Below are 25,983 nucleotides of genomic sequence, written 5' to 3' on the forward strand. Positions count from 1 at the left end.
CAACATGTTCCCTCTGCCGCAATCCCGCCCCACCTCTGACGTACGGGATCGCAGCAGAGGGAATGTGTTGCTGAGGCTACGGCAGCCTGTTAGGATCGCTACAGCCGACCAGCGATCCTCTGCAGGCTGCTTTAATGTAAGACCGGGAAGCTGCATGAACCTACAGCTGATGCGGCGCTTGTACCTGATTGGGTAACAAAAATGTCTGCCGGCAGGCCAGCTTAAGTGCAAATTGGTAAATGTCTGGCGGGCCAAATTTTATTACACTGCGGGCCAGAGTTTGACATGTCTGCTATAAGTGGTGTATAAATACTAAATAATAATTTACGTATGGCAGATTTTAATTGCAGCCATTGACAGAATTGAAAATTTAGTAAGCGAAACTTGGTTTGCAATTCACTGAAAGTAAGCTATTTATTTTGCTCATTGTGCAATGATTTTAGATCCCATATATTTTTGTGTTGTCAACTGCACCATAATGTTTGATTTTTATCGATTTTTAATATGTTACGAGTATACCATAGTGAGCAATGAAATTGATACTAACCATGGATGCTCTGTCTAGAGACTGAACTATTTTGAATATGGTAGAGATTATGGGATTATAATGTGTAAAGAACATAAGAGCCTTACTGGGTCAGACCAGTGGTCCATCTAACCCAGTAGCCCATCTTCACGGTGGCCAATCCAGGTCACAAGTACCTTGCAAAAACCCTAAATAGTATCAACATTCCATGCTATGTTCTTATAAATCTGTATAAAGCAGGGGTGTCAAAGTCCCTCCTCGAGGGCCGCAATCCAGTCGGGTTTTCAGGATTTCCCCAATGAATATGCATGAGATATTAGCATACAATGAAAGCAGTACATGTAAATAGATCTCACGCATATTCATTGGGGAAATCCTGAAAACACGACTGGATTGCGGCCCTCGAGGAGGGACTTTGACACCCCTGGTATAAAGAAATAGGATCAAGGAGATCAGAGGTCAAGTTGTAACCATCTCGATGGTTTACTGAGATCAGATAAGCATATCCATTTTGCTCCTTATAGTAAAATAAAGGCTTTATGATATGTTAAAAGCTCTGGAAAATTTACACCGCCATCTTCTTTAGTAGCTTTAAGTTTTATGAGAAATTCTAGGAGGTTTATTATTCCATAAAAATGATGTTAATAATTTATCTAATTGTTTATAAAAGGAAGTAGGAAATAGTAAAGGATAGTACATATGGTATTTTTGGGACGACCATCATTTTTAGAGTATTGAGTCTCCCCATTAAAATAAACATAAGGGTGACTATGATATTGTTTCTTAACTCTGGTTTTATTTTCTGACTTGCTGTTAGTGATGTGTAACCTGTCACTAAAATCATCTGTAGTTCCTGAAGATTGTTACGCCGATTTTTAAAAAGTGTTCCAGGGGAGATCTGGGAAATATAAAAAATAAAACTGAAACACGTAGATAAACATGATTTAATGAGACTAAGTCAGCATGGGTTCAGCCGAGGGAGATCTTGCCTCACTAATTTGCTTGACTTCTTTGAAGGTGTGAATACACATGTGGATAAAGGTGAGCCGGTTGATATAGTGCATCTAGATTTTCAGAAAGCTTTTGACAGAGTTTCTCATGAGAGGCTCCTGAGACAATTAGAGTCATGGAATAGGAGACAAAGTTTAGTTGTGGATTAGGAATTGGTTATCAGATAGAAAACAGAGGGTAGTGTTTAAATGATCATTTTTCTCAATGGAGGAGAGTAAACAGTGGAGTGCCGCAGGGATCTGTACTTTGACCGGTGCTATTTAACTTATTTACAAACAATCTGGAAATTGGAACGACGAGCGAGGTGATTAAATTTGCAGATGGCACTAAACTGTTCAAAGTTGTTAAAACGCATGTGGGCAGACCTTAGGAAATTGGAAGACTGGGCATCCAAGTGGCAGGTGAAATTTAATGTGGACAAATGCAAATTGATGCATATTGGGAAGAATAACCTAAATCACAGTTACCAGGACGCTAGGGACCACCTTGGGGGTTAGCGCCCAAGAAAGGGATCTGGGTGTCATTGTAGACAATACGATGAAACCTTCCGCCCAATCTGCGGTGGCAACCAAAAAAGCAAACAAGATGCTAGGAATTATTTAAAAAGGGATGGTTAAGAAGACTAAAGATATTATAATGCCTCTGTATCACTCCATGGTGTGACCTCATCTGGAGTATTGTGTTAAATTCTGGTCTCCTTATCTCAAGAAAGATATAGCAGCATTACAAAAGGTTCAAAGAAGAGCAACCAATATGATAAAGGGAATGGAACTCCTCTCATATGAGGAAAGACTAAAAAGGTTAGGGCTCTTTTGCTTGGAAAAGAGACAGCTGAGGGGAGATGATTAAAGTCTACGAAATCCTGAGTAGAGTAGAACGGGTACAAGTGGATCGATTTTTCACTCCGTCAAAAATTACAAAGACTAGGGACACTTAATGAAACTTCAGGGAAATATTTTTAAAGCCAATAGGAGGAAATATTTTTTTCACTCCACTTAAGATCTGGAACGCGTTTGCTAGAGGTTGTGGTAAAAGTGGAAAGCGTAGCTTGTTTTAAGAAAAGTTTTGACAAATTCCTGGATGAAAAGTCCATAGTCTGCTATTTGGCAGGTCCTGTTCTTATATACATTACAGAAAGTTACCGAAATCAGTCTTGTTTGTAAAATTTTTAGAGAATTGAATTGATTGATGTCTACTTTGTAGTTCACTGGGAATGTCCAGTTTTCTATTTTTGTGAACTGCATCGATCCGTGAGGTATTGCAGTCTAGAAATGTAATGTAATTGATAGCATGGAATGTTGCTATTCTTTGGGTTTTGGCCAGGTACTAGTGACCTGGATTGGTCACTGTGAGAACGGATTACTGGGCTAGATGGACAATTGGTCTGACCCAGTAAGGCTATTATGTTCTTATCCCAATTCACTTTGTAACCAGACATGGAAGAAAATTGAGATATTAAATTCACTAAGACTAAAAGAGATGATTGTGGGCTGCATAAATATAATATGTCATTAGCATAAACTGATAGCTTAAATTCCAGGTTGCCTATCTTTGATGGAACTATTCTGTCTAATTACTGCTAATAGGGGTTCTAATAGTAAGTTAAGCAAAAGAGGGGGACATAGGGCAGCCTTGACGAATACCTCTATATAAGGTAAACGTTTGAAATACTATAGTTCTTTGTTTGCCATGATTCTAGCATTCAGCATATTATACATAATATGAACCATATGAATAAACTCACCTGGGAAACCAAAATGTTCAAGGACACAGAATAGATATTTCTATTCTACCCTATCAAAAGCTTTTTCAGCATTTAGTGAAACAGTCATTGTTAGTGCTTGCTGCTTTGATAGAGTGGAATGGAGAACATGACAAAATAATCTTGTATTATCTGCACCAAACCTATCTTTTAGAAAACCTACTTAATCTCTGTGTGAATTAAATGTCATTATTTTTATTTCAAGTCTAGTAACTAGTAGTGTAGCAAATATTTTATAGTCAAAATTTAAAGGGCGATGGGATGAATGAGGGTCTCTATTAGATTTTGTTAGAATGATGATATTTGCTTCAAGAAACATAGAAACATAGAAAGATGACGGCAGATAAAGGCTATAGCCCATCAAGTCTGCCCACACTATTTACCCACCCTCTTAAGTCTACTGACCCCCTAAAGTATAATTGTAATTATACTGTCACTCTACTGACCCGCTCATTCAAGTCCTAGTGACCCTATCCCTTAGCATGACCTCGTAGGGATCCCACATAGGTATCCCATTTGTTCTTGAAGTCTAGGATGCTGCGTGCCTCGACCACCTGCACTGGAAGCTTGTTCCAATGCTTAATCACTCTCTCCGTGAAGAAGTACTTCCTGGCGTCTCCACGAAACTTCCCTCCCTTGAGTTTGAGCGGATGTCCTCTTGTGGTCGAGGGTCCCTTGAGAAGAAAGATATCATCTTCCACCTCGATCCGTCCCGTGATGTACTTAAATGTCTCAATCATGTCTCCCCTCTCCCTACGCTCTTCGAAAGTGTAGAGCTGCAATTTGCTCAGTCTTTCTTCGTACGGGAGACCCTTTAGCCCCGAGACCATCCTGGTGACCATCCGCTGAACCGATTCAATTCTGAGCACATCCTTACGGTAATGTGGCCTCCAGAATTGCACACAGTATTCCAGATGAGGTCTCACCAAGGCTCTGTACAATGGCATCATGACTTCAGGTTTCCTGTTGACGAAGCTTCTCTTGATACAACCTATCATCTGCCGTGCTTTAGATGAAGCCTTCTCCACTTGAGTGGCTGCTTTCATGTCAGCACTGATGATTACTCCTAAGTCTCGTTCTGCCGTAGTCCTGGTTAAAGTTTCTCCATTCAGGGTGTAAGTTCTGCAAGGATTTCCGTTACCGAGATGCATGACCTTACATTTCTTGGCGTTGAAGCCCAGCTGCCAGTTCAAGGACCAACTTTCTAAAGTATGCAGGTCTTGCTCCATAGCATCCTGTAGATTATAGCCGTTTACTATATTGCATAGTTTGGCGTCATCAGCGAAAAGGGCTTCAAGGCAAAGTAACCTTAGAGTAAGATCCCCAATGAATATGTTGAAGAGGAGTGGGCCCAGGACTGAACCCTGTGGCACTCCGCTAGTCACCTCCGACATTTTAGAGAGGGTACCGTTAAACACCACCCTCTGAAGTCTTCCACTAAGCCAATCTTTAACCCATGCAGTTAGAGTCTCTCCTAATCCCATCGATTTCATCTTGTTCAGCAGCCTGCGGTGTGGGACGCTGTCAAACGCTTTGCTGAAGTCCAGGTACACGACGTCCAAGGACTCTCCTGAGTCCAGTCTTCTTGTTACCCAGTCAAAGAAGCTGATTAGATTGGACTGGCATGACCTACCCTTGGTGAATCCATGTTGGCTGGGATCCCGGAGATCTTCCTCGTTCAGGATCGTATCTAATTTATACTTAATTAGTGTTTCCATGAGTTTACACACTATTGAGGTGAGGCGAGCACTGCCAACGGTTCCGCCAGAACATCTTTCACTTCTCTGAGCACTCTTGGGTGTAAATTGTCCGGTCCCATGGCCTTGTTTACCTTTAGCCTTGCCAGTTCGTTGTAGACGTCCCCAGGTGTGAACACAAAATTCTGAAACGGGTCATCCACGTCTTGTTTTATCATCAACTGTGGTCCGTGTCCCAGTGCTTCGCAGGTGAAGACTGAGCAGAAATATTCATTTAGTAGTTCTGCTTTTTCTGAATCCGCCATCGCGTAGTTTCCGTCCGGTTGTCTAAGGCGTACTATACCATCTGTGTTCCTTTTCCTATCGCTGATATACCTAAAGAAGGATTTGTCCCCTTTTTTAATGTTTTTTGCCAGAGTTTCTTCCACTTGAAGTTTGGCCTCCCTAACTGCTGTTTTAACCGCTGCAGATCTAGTCTTATATTCTACTTTTAGTTTCTCTTCTCTGCGTACGTTTGTAGGAAAGAAATGCTTTTTTCTTCTCCTTAATGAGGTGCGAGATCTCTTCAGTGAACCATTGGGGTTTGTTGTTTCTTTGTCGTTTATCTACTGATTTTATGTAGCGATTAGTTGCTTCGTGTGTGGATGATTTCAGGTACGACCACATAGTTTCCACATTGCCGGTCTCTGCTTGGTCCTGCAGCGTCTGATGAACGAAATCTCCCATGCGTGTGAAGTCGGTGCCCCGGAATTTGAGCACCTCTGTTTTTGTAATTGATTTAGGGGACCCTTTCCCAAGGTTGAACCATACCATGTTATGGTTGCTGGAGGCTAGCGTATCTCCTACCGAGACCTCTGAGACGCTTTCCCCGTTGGTGAGTACCAGGTCTAGGATCGCCTGGGCCCTAGTGGGCTCCTTTACCATCTGTCTGAGATGTACACCTTTTATGGAGGTCAAAAGCCTCCTGCTGCTGCTGGTTGTTGCCGAAAATGTGTTCCAGTCTGCATCAGGCATGTTGAAGTCCCCTAGCAGTACAGTGTCGCCCCGTAGAGTTATATTCTCTATGTCTTCAATTAATTCTGCGTCCATGTCTTCCGGTTGTCTTGGAGGTCTGTATACCACACCAAGATACAGGCATTTTTTGCCACCTCTTGCCAGGTTTACCCAGAGGGACTCCCCGGTATACTTGACATCAGTGATCCTGGTGGTTTTGATGTCCTCTTTAATGTATAGTGCTACCCCTCCACCTAACCTGCCCTCTCTGTCCTGACGAAGTAGATTGTACCCAGGTATAGCCATATCCCACCCATGTGTGTCCGTGAACCAAGTCTCGGATATTGCCACCACGTCCAGGTTGGCATCCCTTATTTCAGTTTCCAGTTCTAGAATTTTATTGCCTAAACTGTGTGCATTAACATACATGGCCCTCCACACTTTGTGTTTGTGTTTGCTGAGTCCCTGTAAGGCTATTCCTGACTGAGTCTGTGTGGCTCCTAGAGAACTGTTTGCAAATTGGGTCCTTACTTCGGAAACAGAGTGTCGACTCGTCCCATCAGGATAGTTCCTTTCCACACCAGTATATGAGTAGGTCCCCTCCCCCAACTTACCTAGTTTAAAGCCCTGCGAAGCAGGCGGGCTAGTCGGTGTCCGAAGATGTTCTTACCTCTGCTGGTCAAATGGAGTCCGTCTGGTCCCTGTAGTCCCTGTAGCGCCTCTCTATGATCCAGGAATCCGAAGTTCATATCTCGACACCATCCTTGTAGCCATTCGTTCGTTCTCAGGATGCATTCATCTCTGGCTCTTCCCTTGCCTCTAACTGGGAGGATTGATGAGAAGACTACCTGCGCACTTGTCTGCTTCAGCCTCTCACCCAAGGCTCCGAAGTCTCTGGTGATGGTCTCCGGGGTGTTCCTGGCAGTGTCATTCGTACCTATATGGATAAGAAGCATAGGAAAATGGTCATGAGGTGTAAGTAGTTTACCCAGGCTGGTGGTGACGTCCCGTATTTTGGCTCCAGGCAGACAGCAAACCTCTCTTGATTGTGCATCCGGTCTGCAGATTGGTCCCTCAGTGCCCCTCAGCATGGAGTCCCCAATGACTATAACTCTGCGCTTCTTCCGTTGTGGAGGGGGAAGTCGGTCAGCAGATGGGGTTGCGTGTTGGGCCTGCTCCTGTTCTTCGAGTTCTTCGTGCTGGGCCTGCTCCTGTACCTTGTCGGCAGCTTCTTCCTGAAGAATCTGGAATCTATTCTTCAGGACGAGTTGAGGGGTTGATGTAGGGTTGGCCTGTTGGGAAGAAAAAGAAGAAGAGGATGAAGAGATTGAAAAAGGGGGGGGGGGATTTTCTATGTTTACCTGTGGAAGAGGTCACCAACTGCCAGGTGTCATTGCCGCCAGCCATTTCCTGTATCCCAAATGTTGGCTTCAAAGCTGATGATTTGGGTGTCTCGAGAATGGACTTGTCGTGGGTCTGCTCTGTAATTTGGGACAACTCCTGAACGACTCCGTCGATGTAGGCTTCATCCTCTCGGATGCTTCTCAGGCGAACCACCTCCTTCCTGAGGCTCCACAGTTCCTGCATGAGGGCTCCATCCAGCTGAGCAGCCTCCTCTGTCTGCGTGGAGACTGTAGTGTAGTGCCGGGGGGTGGATTCGGTCTGCACGGAGACCTCTGTCCGCCGTCCTGAGTCCTCCTCCCTTCGTACGCCGTCCGTGATCTCTTCCAGGGTTCCCATTGTGGCTGGAATGCTGGATTTGATTGTAGCCTTGGCGCTTCTAGTCCTCCCTGCCATTTCCAAGTTGTGAATTAGGTCTGCCTGTCAGTAATTAGAAAAAGAAAAGAGAGTTAGAAAGATCCTACTGAGGGCTAGTGCGAGATTATGAAAGATTTGGGTGTCTGAGAGAATAAGAAGTTAAGAGCTGAAGGTATCTTAAGGGTTGGCTGAGTGTGAGTTAGCTATTAGGATTCCCAATTATATGTTGATAGGAAAAGTCTTACAAAATTCTGATGGCAGGCTGGGTCTAGGAGCTTTAGCAGAGGCCATGGATTTTATTGCTGCAATTATTTTTCTTTTTGTTGATGGGTTGTTTTAATGCTGGGATATGTTGATTGTCAACCTGTAGTAGACTAATGGATTGTAAGAAATCCTTAATTGTTTGATTTGTACAATCACTTTCATAAATATATATTTCAAGGGATTCCTAAGCACATCTTGAGATATTTATATCCTTAAAGAAAGCTACAATGAAATTATTACCATGGCAAGCAGTATGTGATATTGATTTTGAAAGTACCATCAAGTAAACACACATTACAATTAAGTAGAGTTTTTTTTTAGACTGATGATGAGGTCTCAGGGTTTATGTATTTGACCCTTGTGTGCCTATTTATTGAGGTTTTTTTTCTCTACAATTAGTAAATATTGATTAGTATATATGATTGTTTTTGCGTTTGCATATTTTTCATTTTTTGCTGCAAGGTTTATCAACTGTATGCCTTCTAAATGATACACATTTGAGTTTTATATATATATATATATATATATATATATATATATATATATATATATATATATATATATATAAGATCCTCACTATTAAACATACAGAAAAGGTGAGAAGCTGGGCAAATGAAGGGAAAGGGCAAGGAAAAAAGGGGGCAAGAAAATCCCAATCAAAAAAAGAAGAAACCAACACAACAAAGTGGGAAAAATAAGGATCCAGTATCCAGGCAGACACAACTACTACTGCTACTAATCACTTATATAGCACTGAGACAGACAGATAATCCATATAGGGTTGGGGAAGCAGAACCCAAGGTGAGAGGAGTTAGGAGTCGAAAGCACTCTTGAAGAGGTGAGCTTTTAACTGGGCCTTGAACACTGTCAGAGACAGAGCATGCCGTAGGGCTTCAGGCAACAAGATAGAAGGGATGGAACCTGGAGTTGGCAGTTGAAAAAAAAGGGCACAGATAGGAGGGACTTACCAGCTGAGTGGAGCTCATGGGAGGGAACAAAGGGGGAGATAAGTGAAGAGAGATGTACTCACTCAGCTGCCCCTCACATTTGTAGGTCAGTAAGAGGAGTTTGAATTGTATTTGGAAACAGATGGGAAGCCAATGAAGATTTATTATCACAATGCTAAATAGTAATGTCCTAATCAAATTTCCATTGCTGAGAAGTCCATATAGGTTAGACAAACAAACAACCAGGATCCAACATGGTCTGTGTTTTGGCAAATTGCCTTCTTCAGGAGTGTGTGTGGAACACTAACCAACTGTCTTGGGTGGAAAAGCTGGATACTGGATCCCCTTTTTCCCCCACTTAGTTGTGTTGTTAAACAAGAAAATTTAAATATAAAAAATGACATTTAGAAGGACTACTCAGATGAGTCTCACTGAATGGGTCACTTGCCTGACTAATTCTACAGAAAATTTGGGCAGATTACCTCAGCACTATCTAGGTAGGGGGGCCAGTTAGGGGGGGGGTGGAGTCTGACCAGAACCAGGAAATATCTAGTTAGGGGCTATATTCAATCCAGGTAACTGCCAGAATAAAGCTAGGACAGCCAATAAACTGTCTTAATTTTATCTGGTTACCTATCCAGGTACTGGTATGAATATTGCTGATATCTGGATAGGCAGCACCGTCAAGTTATACCCAGATATTCAGTGTTGGCTGGTATCTTGGTTCTGATGCTATCTGGGTAAAAAACTGCAGTGGCAAGTGTATAAACAAACCTTGACTGTTGTGGGTCATATCTAACAGTTTCAAAGAGGGAAAACACCTGTATCTATTGAACCCATGTATACACTCTAAGGGATTAAGTTAGCATTTTTGGTGCTGCTACTCAGAAGTTTCAATCATCAAGAGAAGAAAATCAAATCTTACAATGGATAGCAAAATACCGGTAGTGTACAAATAATATTGCCCCAATAGTAAAATAATCAGGTGCTTACTGTGCTATAGGCAACTGATGGGTCAAAGTCCTTAGTGGGTACCGAGATCACCAAGGTGGAATTCCAGGTTGTAGCAGAGTCAGGTTCAGAGCTTATAAACCAAACGATCAGTTCAAGGAGTAATCAGTTAAGAACAAGCCAGAATTCCAGGAAAGCAGAAGCAAAGTAAGAATGCAGGCAAGGAAGCAGGAACAAGGGTAGGACAGGACTTCACAAAGTGGGTCCTTGGAATTTTGTGGAATTCAGTGCACCAGCAGGGAGTTAGGGCTGTTCAATCTAGAAACCAGTGGTTAGGTGGAGCTATAGCAACCCTCTGAGAAGGTGAGTTTTTATTAGGAGGCTCTTTTGTCTGAACCTAGATTTGTGGCTCAATTGTTTCAGGAGCCAGAAGCCATTAAGAACAGGAGAGCCTCACAATGATACAAAAAAACATACATACCATGACACAATCTAAAATCAAAGGCAATACAGCCTAGGTAGAAAATGACAGTCATTGAGGTCAAGTGGCAGCATCTCCAGCCTCATGTATACATAGTAACATAGTAGACGATGGCAGATAAAGACCCGAATGGTCCATCCAATCTGCCCAACCTGATTCAATTTAATTCTTTTTCCTCTTAACTATTTTTGGGCAAGAATCCAAAGTTCTGCCCGGTACTGTGCTTAGGTTTCAACTACTGAAATCTCCGTCAAAGCTCACTTCAGCCCATCTACACCCTCCCAGCCATCGAAGCACTCCTTAGCCCATCCTCAACCAAACGGCCATATACAGACATGGACAGTGCAAATCTGCCCAGTACTGGCCTTAGTTCTTCAATATTTACTATTATTTTCTGATTCTAGATCCTCTGTGTTCATCCCATGTTCGTACAATGTAGATGCAGCAGTTACTTGATCAAATGAGCATCTATAAAAAGCAGGCGGTATCGAGCTTCACCTTTGTATCCATACATACACACAGCCATGCAAACCACTGAAGCATTATTAGACCTTAAACTCATTTCTTTAGGTGCTAAATGTAATCAGGCAGTTGCAGCAGAAAAGATCTATATACCTAACTATTAAAATGTTTGTGTACTCAGCAGAAGAGATAGGTGTACACCTTGGGTGAATCTCTTAAAGGTGGTTAATAAATTCCAATAAATAATTTAAAAAAAAAAGATAGGAAGTAGAAAAGAGCATCTGAAATAACTCTTTCCCGGCATGTTTACAGCTATAGATTTTACTCATATGAATATCATTCCTGTAAGAGTTCAATAATGTATGCATTATTTGTTGATGATAACTACATCAGCCATGCTCTCTCTGTAATACAAATCCTTTACTGCATGGCTAATAAACTCATTGATGTGTCAGGCCAAATTGGGAAAATATTTACTTGAACTGGACTGACTAAAGAGGAAGGTGTATCGTTCCAGTGATTTGGCTGACTGACTCTGCAAGTGCTTCCCCCTGATCTACAGGATGAGGCAAATACAAGTAACCCTTTAGAGTTGGTTTTGTTTTTTTACTATTTTCTCAGCAACTGATTTGGAATTTCAGTGAGGAAATTTTATATACTTATTTAGACATTGTATTTATGTATTACTGCTAAACAATATTAGTCTTAAGCTATGTTGATCTTACTCACATTTTAGCATTACTACCTTGGGCAAATTTTTTGTGCATTAAAAATGTTCAAGCTAAAACACGGTAAATAATAATTCAAATGATTAACAATTGTGTCAGAATTTTGGTCACCGTGAATGCTCCAAGGGAGAAATTCTATATGCCAGGGGTAGGGAACTCCGGTCGTCGAAAGCCATATTCCAGTTGGGTTTTCAGGATTTCCCCAATGAATATGCATGAGATCCATTTGCATGCATATTCATTGGGGAAATCCTGAAAACCCAACTGGAATACGGCTCTCGAGGTCCGGAGTTCCCTACCCCTGCTATACGCGGTGCTTAAATTGTAGGTGCCTAAAGTGTAGGCACCTACATTAATAAAATTCAATTTCAAAATTAGGGTTAATGGTATCATTAATGAGCTTTAAGAAGCTCATAATGATTAAAAAAAAAAAAATTAAGGTCAATTGTGTGGTAGGTGCAAAATGACAAAATTTGTGCCAATGTTATCGATATGAAAAAATGAATTCAGAAATATTGTGTCACAATAAACTATTCAAAGCAATATGGGGTCCATTAACTGAATTTGTTAAATCTGAGTAATTGTATAAGCCTTTAATTCCTATTTGATTTGCACACACATCCAGGGAGGGAGGGGGGGGAAAATATATTTTGTAGTATTCTTTGATTGAATGTAAGTGCTGTTCAAGATATTGTGATCCCGATGTCTAAAACTACAGTATGTCCTTATGACTAAAGAGTCATGATCTGGGTGTATTTCAGGTAGGACTAGGGAGGAGCCAAATATGGATGTCTAACTCAGATTTCAGAAAGGGAAGGGACGTTTATGTACAAAAAGATGGATGTTGTTGTTTAGGCTTGATACCTGGCACATTCAGGTGATTGATCCCACCACAAAGTGAAACTGGTAAGGTATTCTGGTACTGACAGTTTGAGGAACTATGGACGTTCAATGCACTATTTTTTATTAACTTCTTAATAGACTTCCATGTGAAGTGGAGGAGTAGCTTAATGGTTAGAGCAGTAGGGTGAGAATCAGGGGCCTATTGTTCAAATCCCATTGCAGCTCTATGTGATTTCTTTGTTAATTGTGAGCCCCTCAGGGACAGAGAAGAATATTTAAGAGTATATAAGAAGCCCGAAAGCTATTGAAGCAATGTACATTCAGGTACAGCAGGCACCTTGGATGGTTCACAAAAAAAAAAAAAAAATCATAAAGAGATGCAAAGGGGAGCAGCTTGCTGGGCTAACCATTAGGCTACTCCTCCATGCCACATGACCATGATTAAATTAAAATCTCAAGGAGAAGGGAAACGTGAATCCAGATTTATTTATTTTTTTAAGTAGTTGACGGTGCCTCTGAAGCATGTTATTGCTACAAAATAAGGCACTGAAGCATGAATTATTTCCTTGTGCATTCAAATTCTTGCAAGTTTTAGCAACAGAAAGTAGAAAAACAACTATATTATTTTCACCTTCATATAGCAACAGAGCTCTCAACTTTATCTCCCATCATCAACTTTCCAATACTTCAAATTATGGGATTACAGCAGGAACATTTTATTTGTACATCCTCAGAATAACTATTGATACTAAGCCAACCATATATAATAGGGTGTAATAAAACCAGCAACGTGACTTCAGGGTTTGTATGGGAAAGGGCTCTTAATTAAGATTACAATACTTCCATGCTGAACATAATGCTATAAAAACTGAAACTGAATATGGCAGGGGCAGGAGTATCCTGCCTGTGCTGGCTGCACTCTTAAAATGGCTGCAGCGACCTCCAGAGGAAATCTCATGAGATTGCCACTGGAATTTGTGACAGCCATTTTAACTGAGGAGACAGCCGCTAGGGTGGAATGGTAAGCCCTGGTGGGGGAGTTGGGTGGGGGAGAGAGAGGGATAGGGATGGGGGAGTTCTTTTGGTTTTGGGTGGCAGAGCCAGCAGCAGAGGGATACAAAGGAGGAGGGAGGGAAGGGGAGGAATGCCAAACACCCCAGGAGAGAGAGAGAGAAGGCAAGGGAGGAATGCTGGATTTCATGGGGAGAAGGGAAGGCTCAAATATAATTTGAGATGCAGTTTGACTTTTTTTTTACTTTTTGCTAATAAAATTTCTGTTTGTTTGAATATATACAGTAAGCAAATGGCATGCCTATTTTTTTATAAACATACGGTAACTAAAATTAAGGTTATTGTTCAGCTGAAAATAGGGCATAAGTTTAGGAGCCTAAATTTAGGAGCTTAGATTTTTTTGAATATCATGCCCATGAAAGGCAATTCTACATACCAGGCACTAATATTTACATATGTGATATGCACTCATATATGTAGATATAAGCCAGTCTTCCACCTATGAATGCATGCCTATCGTGCATAGCATATTGTATTTGCAAGACAGGTATCACATCAGCAGAGCATGGGTAGAATATATGCAGGGTTTCCACTAATATAATTTATAGAATACTAATACTAGGTTACACTATATTACATAATGAACCCATGCGCCTACCATAGAGCCTCGGGGTGGGGGTGTGTCTAAATGGAGGCACCCAGTTATATAGAATTAACCCCATAATTCTTGTTATTAGGTTTATATCAGTGGTCTCAAACTCGTGGCCCACAGGCCACATGCGGCCCGCCATGTACTATTTTGAGTCCCCTGGTATGTTTATCATAATCACAAAAGTAAAATAAAACAGTTTCTTGATCATATGTCTCTGTAGCTATAAATTACAATATTATAGACTTAGCCAAAAGGAAAGATTTATAAACGATAGAGTTTTTACCTCATGCAAAACTGTAATTTCTTTAATAAGACATTAACTATTTTTTTCTGAGGCCCTCCAAGTACCTACAAATCCAAAATGTGGCCCTGCAAAGGGTTTGAGTTTGAGTCCACTGGTTTATATTATACCACGTTAAAATATGAGGAGCAAAAGATTTTCCTATGACGGATCCTTAGTCATTGTTTCAACAAAGGGCTGTGCTGTCATCTGGGCACAGTAATTATGTGTAGTAGCAGAGGCAGGTCAGCAGTACTTGAGTGATTAAGCTCAATATTTACCTTGTATGCCTTGATTCAGGCTACATGGTTAAGCAAACACTTCTTTCCAATGGACTTTCTGTAATGCTGTTCACTGATTTTTTTTTCCCCCTGGAATACTTACATCCGATGTTCCCCAACTGCAGGTGTTAGAAGATGAACAACATTACTGTTATTTCACGTGACGAGCTGGAAGAACTAAAGGAAGCATTTGATAAAATAGGTACGTCTTATATATAATGAACAGAACTAACTTACAATAGCCCAGATGCACTAAATACATATATACAAAATGGTAAAGAACATTTTAGTATACCTTTCTCAATATGGTATAATACTTCAAGGAGAACACGTCATTAACTAATCTTATTTGAGCTACCATATTTTTCACTCCATAAGACGCACCTGACCATAAGATGCACCCTAGATTTAGAGGGGAAAATAAGAAAAAAACATTCTGAACCAAATTCTCCTTGCAAGGCTCTGCACCCAACCCCACATTCTGTGCCAAGCTTTGCACTCTGTCCCTCCTCCCTGCCAGGCTCTGTACTTTGTCCCCCCTCTGGTGGTCTAGTAGTAGGCCGAGACAGGGCACAGGGCAGACAGGCCTAGTGGCTGGCAGGCAGGTAGGGACAGGGCACGCAGGCAGGCCTCCCCCTCCCAGGCCTGAGTTCTTTCGGGAAGGCAGCCGTGTGCTGCAAGGGAAAAGAAGAGGACTCAAGCCGCATCAGCCGTCACTGCAAGGGAGGGTGACGGAATGAAAAAAAAGGTAACGGGGGTTTGGGGGGATTGGGTATTCGCTTCATAAGATGCACCCTTATTTCCACCCCCTTTTTGGGGGTGGAAAAAGTGTGTCTTATGGAGCGAAAAATAAGGTAACTGCTTAGGATGTGTGCCATAGATAAGTGATCTTTGTTTTCCCTTCTAGATTGAGAAACAAATTTGACTATTGCTACATCCATCTACTGTAAGAGGCCATATTTACTGGGTGTGGTCTTCTTTTATATATGTGTATGTGTACCGTATTTTCACGCTTATAATGCGCATATGTGTATAACACGCATACGCGTATAGCGCATGGGTCCAAAGCATTTCTGTAAAAAAAATTCTATATAGCACGCACACGCGTATACCGCGCATGCTGCTAAAACCTCCTCCCGCCTCCTCCCTCTTCTGGCCTGCGAACCGGCATCACCCCCAGCACCGCAAAGACATCTCTTACCCGATTGGGCACCGGCACCAGCACCAATGCACAGGACGTGCCAGTGCCCCAAGATCCTCCCTCATTGGGCTGGCCTGGGCTGAGCGGTGCGAGGGAGATCCTCCTTCTTCCCTGTGCCGGGCTGGACTGGGCTTTGAGCATTTGCGAATGCTCAAAGCCTTCTGATCTCGCTCTCTCCGAGATTCTCAGATTCAGAATCTTGGAGAGAGTGAGACCAGAAGGCTTTGAGCGTATGGCCTCTTACAATACATGGAAGTAGCAATAGTCAAATACATATATAAATATATGTGTGTATATGTAAATGCGCATATATATATATATATATATATATATATATATATATATACACACATATATATAAAAGACCACACCCAGTAAATATGGCCTCTTACAGTACATGGAAGTAGCAATAGTCAAATACATATATAAATATGTGTGTATATGTATATGTGTGTGTGTGTATATATTTTATTGATTTTCCATTAATATACACCATAACGGAATACATGTTTGTACAAATAACCTTTGAAACAACAGAAAATGTAAGGGTACCCACGTGGATTCTTCATGGAAGCTTTAAGTAATGTAATGAATAACACTGGAAACTAAACAACTCGCCTCCCACCTCTCCCTTACCCTTCCCACCCCCTGAGAGCTCCAGCATCATGAACTCAATAGTAAACTACATGCCCTATGGGACAAACCATCCCATATAGGTGACCAAATTTCTTTATACCATTTCCACAATCAAAGTGACTCTTGCTTAACATCCAAATATTCAATTTTTTAACAATGTAAACATTTAATTTCTCCATAAGGTGAAAGTGGAGGTTTCAGATTGTTTCCGATGTAAAAGAATACATCTTTTTGCTAATACTAAAGCTTTATGCGGCAATGCATCCCTTCCCCCTAGACAGATCCAATGATTTGTTTTGTATTTAGTCCTGTTTTGGTTTATAGAAAGTTAGTGCAATATATAGTAATATACGTACATAACCATATGGCCTGTATCTATGAACTAGAGTTGCCTTTTCCGAGGTTAGAACAGATTGCAGCAAGAGTGCTACTGGTATAGGCCATGTGAAAGGACTCCTGTATGGAGTCTACAGGATATGAAGCACCTCGTGTGGTGGGAGGAGATATCAACTGTCTGTGTTCTAATGTCATAATATTCTACTTTTTGAGAGGTCAAATCTTTCTTGTTTATTTTGTGGGCTGAATTCTCAGTGTAGTTGTGTTTTTTGGTGGTATGCAAAAAGGTAGTATCATAATTACTATTTTTGTTAATATGGGTTTAGCATATTGAAAATGAGCTTGTAAATATAGACTGTGCTTATCCATCTTTCTTGATATAATGAAGTGATAAAACAAATAGCCATAGATATATATCACACACTAAAATATCTGTGCAAAGTCCTAACTGGGGGGGGACCCTTTTACTAAAGGATGTTAAACCCTAACACATGCTTAGTGCATGGAATCACTTACTGCAAAACAGTAGTTTGTCTTTTCCTGTGCAGTACATAGGCTAGTTTATTTTTCAAAAATATTTTTTGTAGGGGTGTGTGTCATGGGCAGGGAATGAGCACACAAGTGTTATGATTAGTGTATACTATCTCAATAACAGACATAACTCCCTCTTTTACAAACGCACGGTGTGGGTTTTAGCGCCAGCAGCAGCGGTAACTGCTCCAACGCTCATATGAGCGTTGGAGCAGTTACTGCCACTGTCGGCGCTAAAATGCATGCTATGTGTTCATAAAAGAGGGGGATAATGCGGGAGCATTCAGGGCCAGATTCTATAAACAGCTCCTAATTATCATACCATGAACAGATCAACGTAGTGGTTAAACTATTTTCATAAACTATGCATGATAAGATCCTTGGCTAGGATCCTCGATCTACCATCACTAAACATTCTAATCCACTCACTCGTAATTCAAAATTGGATTATTACAATTCTCTATAAAAAAAGAATCACGCAGAAAGAATTAAGATGATTAAAAATCATCCAGAATACAGCTATAAAATTATTACAAACTCCAAAAAGTTTGATCATGTCACTCTTCGCTTAAAAAACGCTCACTGGTTCCCGATATCGTACAGAATAACATGTAAACTTGCTCTCTTAACCTTCAAAATTACCCGTTTTTCTTGATAAACTGTTTATACTGTACTGCTCAATGAGGGCTCTTAGATCAAATGAACAACACCTTCTCTCCATTCCATCGTTGAAGGTGATCAACACGAGACGCACTACGATTTTCTCAGTCACAGCCCCCCCCCCCCCCCCAACTCTGGAACTCTCTACCTATTTACCTCAGGGAGGAATCTGTACTAAATAGATTTAAAGGCTTTCTCAAATGTTTTCTCTTCGAGGATGCATTTGAAAGCTATGATTTGGGCGTTAGTAATACTCAGCATACTTTCCTAACCAGCAGAGTTTCTTAACTTATTTTCCTCGTTTTTATTGAATCCTCCTTTAGTTCATCTCTTAAATGTTTCATTTTGTATAAATTGTAGTTCTTCCTTCTTTTTCCACTTGTCTCTAGTTAGTCTAGTTTTAGTGAATGTCCAGACATGTAGATTTTTTACGTGTCCCCCATTTTATTTGATGTATATTGCTTAGAAATATTTATAAGCGTTTAAATCAAATTTTAAATAAAACTTGGGAACTTGGAACTCGGTGGGTACCTAGCAAAGCAGCACCTACTGCATGTCAATCAAACTGAAGCACCGTTTGTAGAATTGTGCCTAGCAGCACCTAAATCAGCTTAGGTGCTGGTAGGCATCACAATATTAGGCACCAGTATATTAACCAACAACCCTAATAAAGATAGGCATTATCTGGTACAAGCCGGTCTTAATTGCTTTATGTTTTCATAAATTTTTAGAGACTGAAAGACTTCAAGTGCATGCGGTTACTTGATTTTAGAACTTGTCTTTGTAAGTGACCTAAATGCGAGCTATCACTGGTCAAAAGTCTCTTTTTTTTTTTTTAACTTTTTTTTGTTTTTATGAATCTGAAATATTCTTATAAATAATTGTGTGAAATCTTAGTCTTCAAATAAATCACCCCTTTGTGTACATTTAAGATTTTTTGTGCTATTTCTTTAATTTTTGTTTTACTCCTAATGGAGACCCATAATTTAATCTATATACTTAGCTTGGGTTTTACTCTGTCAAGCTGAATAGCTGAAATACGATGGAAGATCTCCGTTTCACTCTATGATTGTCTACAGAGCTTCATCAGGAAATGGGTATTCTCATAGTTTTTGAAACAACGGGAAATCAGAAGAAATACATGATATGAATTCTTATAGATTAATCTATAAAATTAATATAAGATTAATATAAAACCAGACCAGTATATTAAGCCTGGGTTTTCTTGGCCTAATATGCAGACGCTTAATATAGATGCTTACTAGTGCCTAACTCAATCTACACCCAAACTCTGCCCCTAACCAAGCCTAACTTCCAGGTAGGCACTTTGGTATGGACATCTACTGAGTTAAGTTGTTTTTTAATTGGTATTTCATGGTGCTTTCAATTAGCAGGGCCAATTTAACCAATTAAAAAAAAATAAAGTTAGGCATGTAACTCAGTAGACGCCTTTTATAGAATCAAGGTCTCAGTGCCTCCTAAATAGAAGGTGGTAAGTCCTCTTATGTTAATGTTTTGCAGGTCATGCACACTAATGGACAAATTTAGTGTGGGACCTGAAAAAATTTAACAAAGAGCCCTATTTTACTGCCACATTAAAAATGGGCTTAGTGCGCAGGGACAATCCCACATTAAACCAAGCTAAGCACATTTTTTTAATACATTTTAGTAAAAGGGCCCCTAAATGGGTAGCTGGCAAAGCATTATATGTTTATTTTTAACATGGTGGCATACTGATTTTAGCAAAATGTCATTGACATCCTTCGATTGAAGTGCAGTCTAATGGATAAAACATTAATATACAGTACAAACAGGTTCTGCTCTCTGATTATATCAATCCGAGCATGTCACTTTATGAAAATGTTATACTGGCCTATCTAGATGGGCTTGTGCAATACAACATTATTTCTGCACACTTTAAAATCTGTTCATGTACCAAAAGTGGTAGCAGGCCATCAGCCATAAATGAAACTGCACTTCTACCCAGCCAAGAGCTCCATAGCATTTTGTTAAACATTTTTATAATCTGGTGTATTATAAATCAACAGTGATATCAACATTTTTTTATTGTCAACTTTATCATGTTGTTTCACTGTCATACATTATGGCAGATAATCAAATGTTCTAGTCTACTCCACCATTTCCTGGTTTCTTTTGCCCCTCCTCGCATGTCAGCAATGTAGATCCTAGCAGGAGTGCAGGCTTCAAGCTTATTTTGTATTTGATATACTGCCCAATGGTGCAGACATTTGAGTAGTTCAGAAGCTAATCAGGTAATCTAAGTATTTCCCCCTATCTGTCCTGGCAGGATCACAATCTAACTATGGTATCTGGGGCACAAGGAACAGCACTAGGCCACTCCTTGACTTACTATGTGGGTAGTTGTTCTGTTGTAATCACTCTAATCTATTGCTGGAAGGGAAGTCAGAACCCTGTGCAGCCATGTCATAAGATCTAATAATTAAACAGCACCTTTAAGCCCAAAGACTCTCTCAAAGCTATTAATAACAAAGAAGATATGGGGAATATCGGGCTATAGCGAAGAAAGATTTAAAGGGCTGTGAGCACATATGTTCATAGTCGGATAATATTGGTTTTATTACAAAGAGACTTGGTTCAGTGAGCACCTTGACACTGAATTGCTATCGTACATTGAGTAGGGAAGAAAGGACAACAGGAGATGTAAAACTTTAAGTAATAAAATATTAAAGCAGCTGAAATGCAGGGGACATGGGAAAAGGTGGAGGTGCTATGGGTCATCTTTCAATGGAAAGATGGCACTTAACGTTTACAACAGATTGAACTACTGTACAGACATTTAAGCACTAGTAGAAAGGCTAGACAGATCTTTTCAATTAACTATATACATACAATTGCCATGAAAGGAAGTTGCTGCTGGTGAAATTTCAATCTACCAGATGTAGACTATACAATCTGAAAGAGAGAAAGGCTGGACTTCCTTCCTAGAAAGCTCATAATGTGAATGGTAATGGACTTCCCCCCCCCCCCCTCCCTTGCAAGATAGAAGCATCCCTAGCTGGAAATGTGCCCTGTGTGACATGCCCCCTAGCGCTCCTGCCTTACCTACTACATCATGGTGAAGCAGGGGAGGCAAAGGATACAGATTTAGGCATCCCTTGCACCCTATGTGGCCACACTAGCTGCAGATACCTCGATACGGCCCTACCACAAGATACTTCCCAGTGGAGAAAGTATCCTAATATCTAGGCAGGTGATTATCCAACACAGTATAATTTAATAAAGGAGAAAAGGCAGAATGGTGTCGTACAATGTTGTTAAAATGGGGTATACCTTAAGGCAGGGGTGTCCAATGTCGGTCCTCGAGGGCCGCAGTCCAGTCGGATTTTCAGGATTTCCCCAATGAATATACATGAGGTCTATTTGCATGCACTGCTTTCATTGTATGCTAATAGATCTCATGCACTATTCATTGGGGAAATCCTGAAAACCCGACTGGATTGCGGCCCTTGAGGACCGACATTGGACACCCCTGCCTTAAGGTGATGCTGAAAGGGTGTGGTTATCTTTATGTCGTAAAAGATTAGTGGATTAAATTGAAAGAGCGGGGAAACTTTCTCAGAAAATAAATAAAGCTAGGAAAAACAGAGAACAGTATGGTTTTCTAAAAAAGGTGGCTGAAAACGGGCAAACATGAATCAAAACACACCAGGGCAGGGCCAGGTTATTATGTTCTGAGGCGATGCGTAAGAGGCCCCATGTCATTAAAATGAATATATTATTTTCACAGAAAGGATATTAGACATCAACAACATACACAGAAGTTCCTGCCTGGTAAACCATGCTGCGCTAGCTGGCTGCTGATAGTAACACTTAATCAGGTAGTATCACTGAATATCACTGCTAACTGGCTAGGTTAGGGGTAGTATATAAACTAAATATAGTCAACCCAAGTGGTCAAAATATCCTATACTCGTATACGAAGTAGTTACCACTTAATATGAAAAATACACTGTATAGGTAACATAATCCTATTCAGGAAGAAAAGGCCTCAAATTCGGAGCATACGCGCAGTCCTATCATGGACTAGACGGTCAGCGTATTTTTACAGCTCCATACTCCAGTCATAGGCCAAACAACCTGGACTTAATTTTTTTGAAACTTTTTCTTAAGTGAAACTTAAATACTGTGATAAAAAGTCCAAACTTTTTTTAGGTGAAACTTAAGTATTGTGATTAAAAAGTCCAATCGTATACAATTTAAACTTAAGCTTGAAACATATTCAGAGTGTATTATTTGCTTAATAGGCAGCTGAGTTACTTATCTCAAGCAGTTTTTCTTTGTAGCTTGAACGTCCTGTTCTTTATTTATTATATAGCCTATTTAATGGCTAAGCCGATGCGGCCAGCGTTTCGTGGACACCATTATTCGTCCACTGCGTCAGGGCCAATAGCCAGAAGATCTTGAATGCTTTATAACTGCCAAATTTTCACAAGGCTTGGGGTGGAGCAGCAATTTAGCCAGTTGGTGGCGATATTCAGTGTTTCGGAAATATGGGAATGTGCAGGTAGGCTTCCGTCAAGTCTAAGGAAGCTAGAAATTCCCCTGGAGCTATTGCTGTGGTGATTGACCGCATGGTTTCCATGTGAAAGCATGGAACCTTCAGATCTAGAATGGGTCTCAGTCCTCTGAGCCTTTATTTGACACTATGAAAAATATGGAGTATCTGCCGGAGCCCAATTCTTCTGGCAGCACTGGCTCTATGGCCTGAATTTCTACAAGTCTTTATACTGTTGCCAAGACTCTGCATGTTTCCAAGTTTATTAGTCATTTGATATACCATCTATCGTAAATAACTAAACAGTTTACAATAAAATATTAGTAAAAAGGGTAAAATAACAACTCTCTGTAATTTTTTATTTCATTATTCACACCTGCAGACATTGACAACAGTGGCTATGTCAGTGACTATGAACTTCATGATCTTTTTAAAGAGGCAAGCCTTCCCTTACCTGGCTACAAAGTCAGAGAAATAGTGGAAAAAATTCTAGCAGCTGCTGATAGCAACAAGGATGGTAAGATAAACTTTGAAGAATTTGTGTCGGTAAGTAAATTAGTGCTAAGAAAATACTTTTTGGTGTAAATAAGTTTTTATTTCATTCAGAGCCTCTGATGTGTATACAACAGAATGCCAATTCTATTAGAATAGCCAAAGGCAGTTTTCTTATAGTAGCACTCTCTAATATCCCATCAATCATTCAATATGTTACATTAAATAAAATAATTTAAACACAATTTATATTATGTGGAGCAGGATCTTCAGAAGTGCTTCTGATTGGTATTTTTGCACCACTTGGGACTGCATATTACAATCATCATTATACGTTGTATATTAGCTCTTTATCATTTAACTTTTACTCATCCATCTATTTTATTTCCTTTATTTCCTTCTCTGTTAATATGCAGAGAAGCCCAGAATTGTAATGAGACATAGGGGCATATATAGGGGACATCCTTGAAAAAGCCGGTAGGCAAAACATGTCAGATGGTGTCCTCAACCGACAATTTTCAAAGCACATAAGTCTTTATAAATGTATATAAAATCTATAAATAATTAATTGAAAGGAAATAAAATAGCTGGATAATCAAAAGTTAAATGATAAAGAGCTAATATACCATACAATATATCAATGGCAATTGTAATGGACAATCCTGAGTGGTTCAAAACTACCAGTTGGAAGAGCTTCTGAAGATCCTGCTCCACATAATATAAAAACTGTGTTAAAATTATTTTATTTAATGTAACGCATTGAATGGTTGATGAAATTCAATTAGAATTGCACACTGTACTCAAGGTAAGGTCACACCATGGATCAATACAGAGGTATAATAACTCTTGAACATTACTACCTGTCCCTTGGATCCTTGCCCTGCCAGCTGCATAAAGGTTGTCCAGATGGTGATAAGAGACATGTGTATTAGTCATGTCTAGAAGATCTCACTGAGCCTGAAGCAGTCTAATGTTCATCCAGTTTTGAAGGGCCTTACTTTAGATATTCTCCCCTCCCCCCCAGTTCTTATTGGTCTATTTCTAGTTTGCTCCTTCCTACAAAATTGATAGAGCAGTTGGTGCTGGCATATTTGGAGAATCATCTTAAATGAACCCTTTCCACTGGTCTGGATCAACATCATCATGGGTTTCAACACTGTCATATTTTTATGCTTATTTAGTAAAGTGATTAATATATTGCTATTCACAAAGCATCAGAGTGGTTTACAATAAAAACAAAGGGTTAAATAATCAAAGCAATTTAAATGGCCAGCACAAGGTCCTGAACATTTAAATAGCTTGTTTCTTGCTAAGCGACGGTATTTTGTGGCACTTAAACAGACAGCACCACTGAATATTGCCTTTTAACAGCAACTCCTAATCAGCAAAATTAGGGGCAAGCATGGGAAGTGTGTGGCGCAGTGGTTAGAGCCACAGCCTCAGCACCCTGAGATTGTGGGTTCAAATCCTATGCTGCTCCTTGTGACCACGGGCAAGTCACTTAATCCCCCAGGTACATTAGATAGTGTATGAGCCTGCCAAGAAAGATAGGGAAAAAATGCTTGAGTACCTGAATGTACCACTTAGGCTATAAGTGGTATATAAATACTAAAATATGCTGTGGGCAGAGTTTGGGTGGAGTGACCACCTAGCCAGTTAGTGATGATATTTTTTATCAGAGGTATTGGAAAAAGTTGTACTTTCTCAGTTACAAGAATTTGGGGATAAATACGATATCATGGACAATTTTCAGTTTGGTTTCAGGCCAAAACATTCTACAGAATTATTGTTAGTATCAATACTGGACTTTTTGAAATGTAGTCTTGCTCAAGGGAACTGTTTTTCAAAATTATTTTCTTGGACATTTTATCAGCATTTGATACGGTCAATCATGAGATATTGCTTACAAAACTGGACTGGTTTCAATCATTATCTGAAAGAACATTTCAGGTAGTGATTGATCAAGATTTTTCAGAATGGTCTACTCTTGGTAAAGATGTGCCACAGGATTCAGCATTATCAGTTGTGTTCTGTAATATATGTCTACTGCCTCTATGTCAAGAATTTAAAAAATTGGATGTGAATTTTCAATTATATGCTGATATATAGTTTTTGATACCAGTGATTGACTGTGTTGGATGCATCTTCAGAATTGTTTTCAAGCTGTTAAAACTTGGTTACATCAAAACCAGTTAAAGTAAAACCGAGGTGCTATGCTTAGGTCGTAAAGAGAAGCTGATACAGTTTCCATCCAATATATTGTTAGATAAGATGGTTGTTCCTGTTTTACATCAATGCAAATAGGTGTTTTGTTAGATTCTACACTATCATTTTTTTAAGTACCAATTTGCAGAAATGAAATTATGTTTTGACATTGTTTCAGATCATTGGTTGGGCTGAGAACTTTTCAGCACCCCCTTGTAAATATTTTAGAGAACAAGTTTCAAAAATGTGCTCAGCTTGCAAAGTCTGTGGGTAGTTTGTTCTCCTAATTCTTGTATGTATTTTTAAAAGGAAAAGTCTCCCTGTACACTCCTTCAAAAATTATCTACAAATAAAACTAATCCATGGACTTTGCACTGAGGCCTAGATTCTATAAAATGCGCCTAACTTTAGGCGTGCTTTAGTCGTCCTTGTGGCGAAAGTGTCAATCAGCGTTATTTAGGCTCTATTTAGGCATCGTATAGGCACCGTTTGGACTTCCCACCAGAAAACTTTCAAATCTGATTGGGCGTGCTTTAGGTGTGGTTTGGGCAAACACACCTGTCCTGACTTTTAATCAATTCCTTCCCTTCTTAAAGCTTTTACTAGAAGCCATTTGTCATCTGCTTAGTCTGTAGAGGCACTGTTACCAAATTCTAAACAAAGTTCCTTCTATAGCTCTATGCCTTAAGATGCTACTTTTATCTTCCATAGGTCAGTTAGCAAATATTTCATATTAAT

General features: G+C 40.0%; 1 protein-coding gene across 2 annotated transcripts in view; it reads left to right on the forward strand.

Moving 5' to 3' along the window:
• The window catches only part of PLS1 (plastin 1), a 107,717-nt gene that overhangs the window by 19,615 nt on the left and 62,119 nt on the right, over nt 1–25,983 (forward strand). For both annotated transcript variants that reach the window (XM_033958793.1, XM_033958792.1), the window contains exons 2-3: nt 14,773–14,849; nt 22,931–23,094. In XM_033958793.1, the coding sequence (XP_033814684.1) occupies nt 14,783–14,849; nt 22,931–23,094 (231 nt within the window). In that variant the 5' untranslated portion in view covers nt 14,773–14,782. The remainder of the gene's footprint in view (nt 1–14,772; nt 14,850–22,930; nt 23,095–25,983) is intronic.

Source organism: Geotrypetes seraphini, chromosome 9, assembly GCF_902459505.1.
Source record: "Geotrypetes seraphini chromosome 9, aGeoSer1.1, whole genome shotgun sequence".
Lineage (NCBI taxonomy): Eukaryota > Metazoa > Chordata > Amphibia > Gymnophiona > Dermophiidae > Geotrypetes > Geotrypetes seraphini.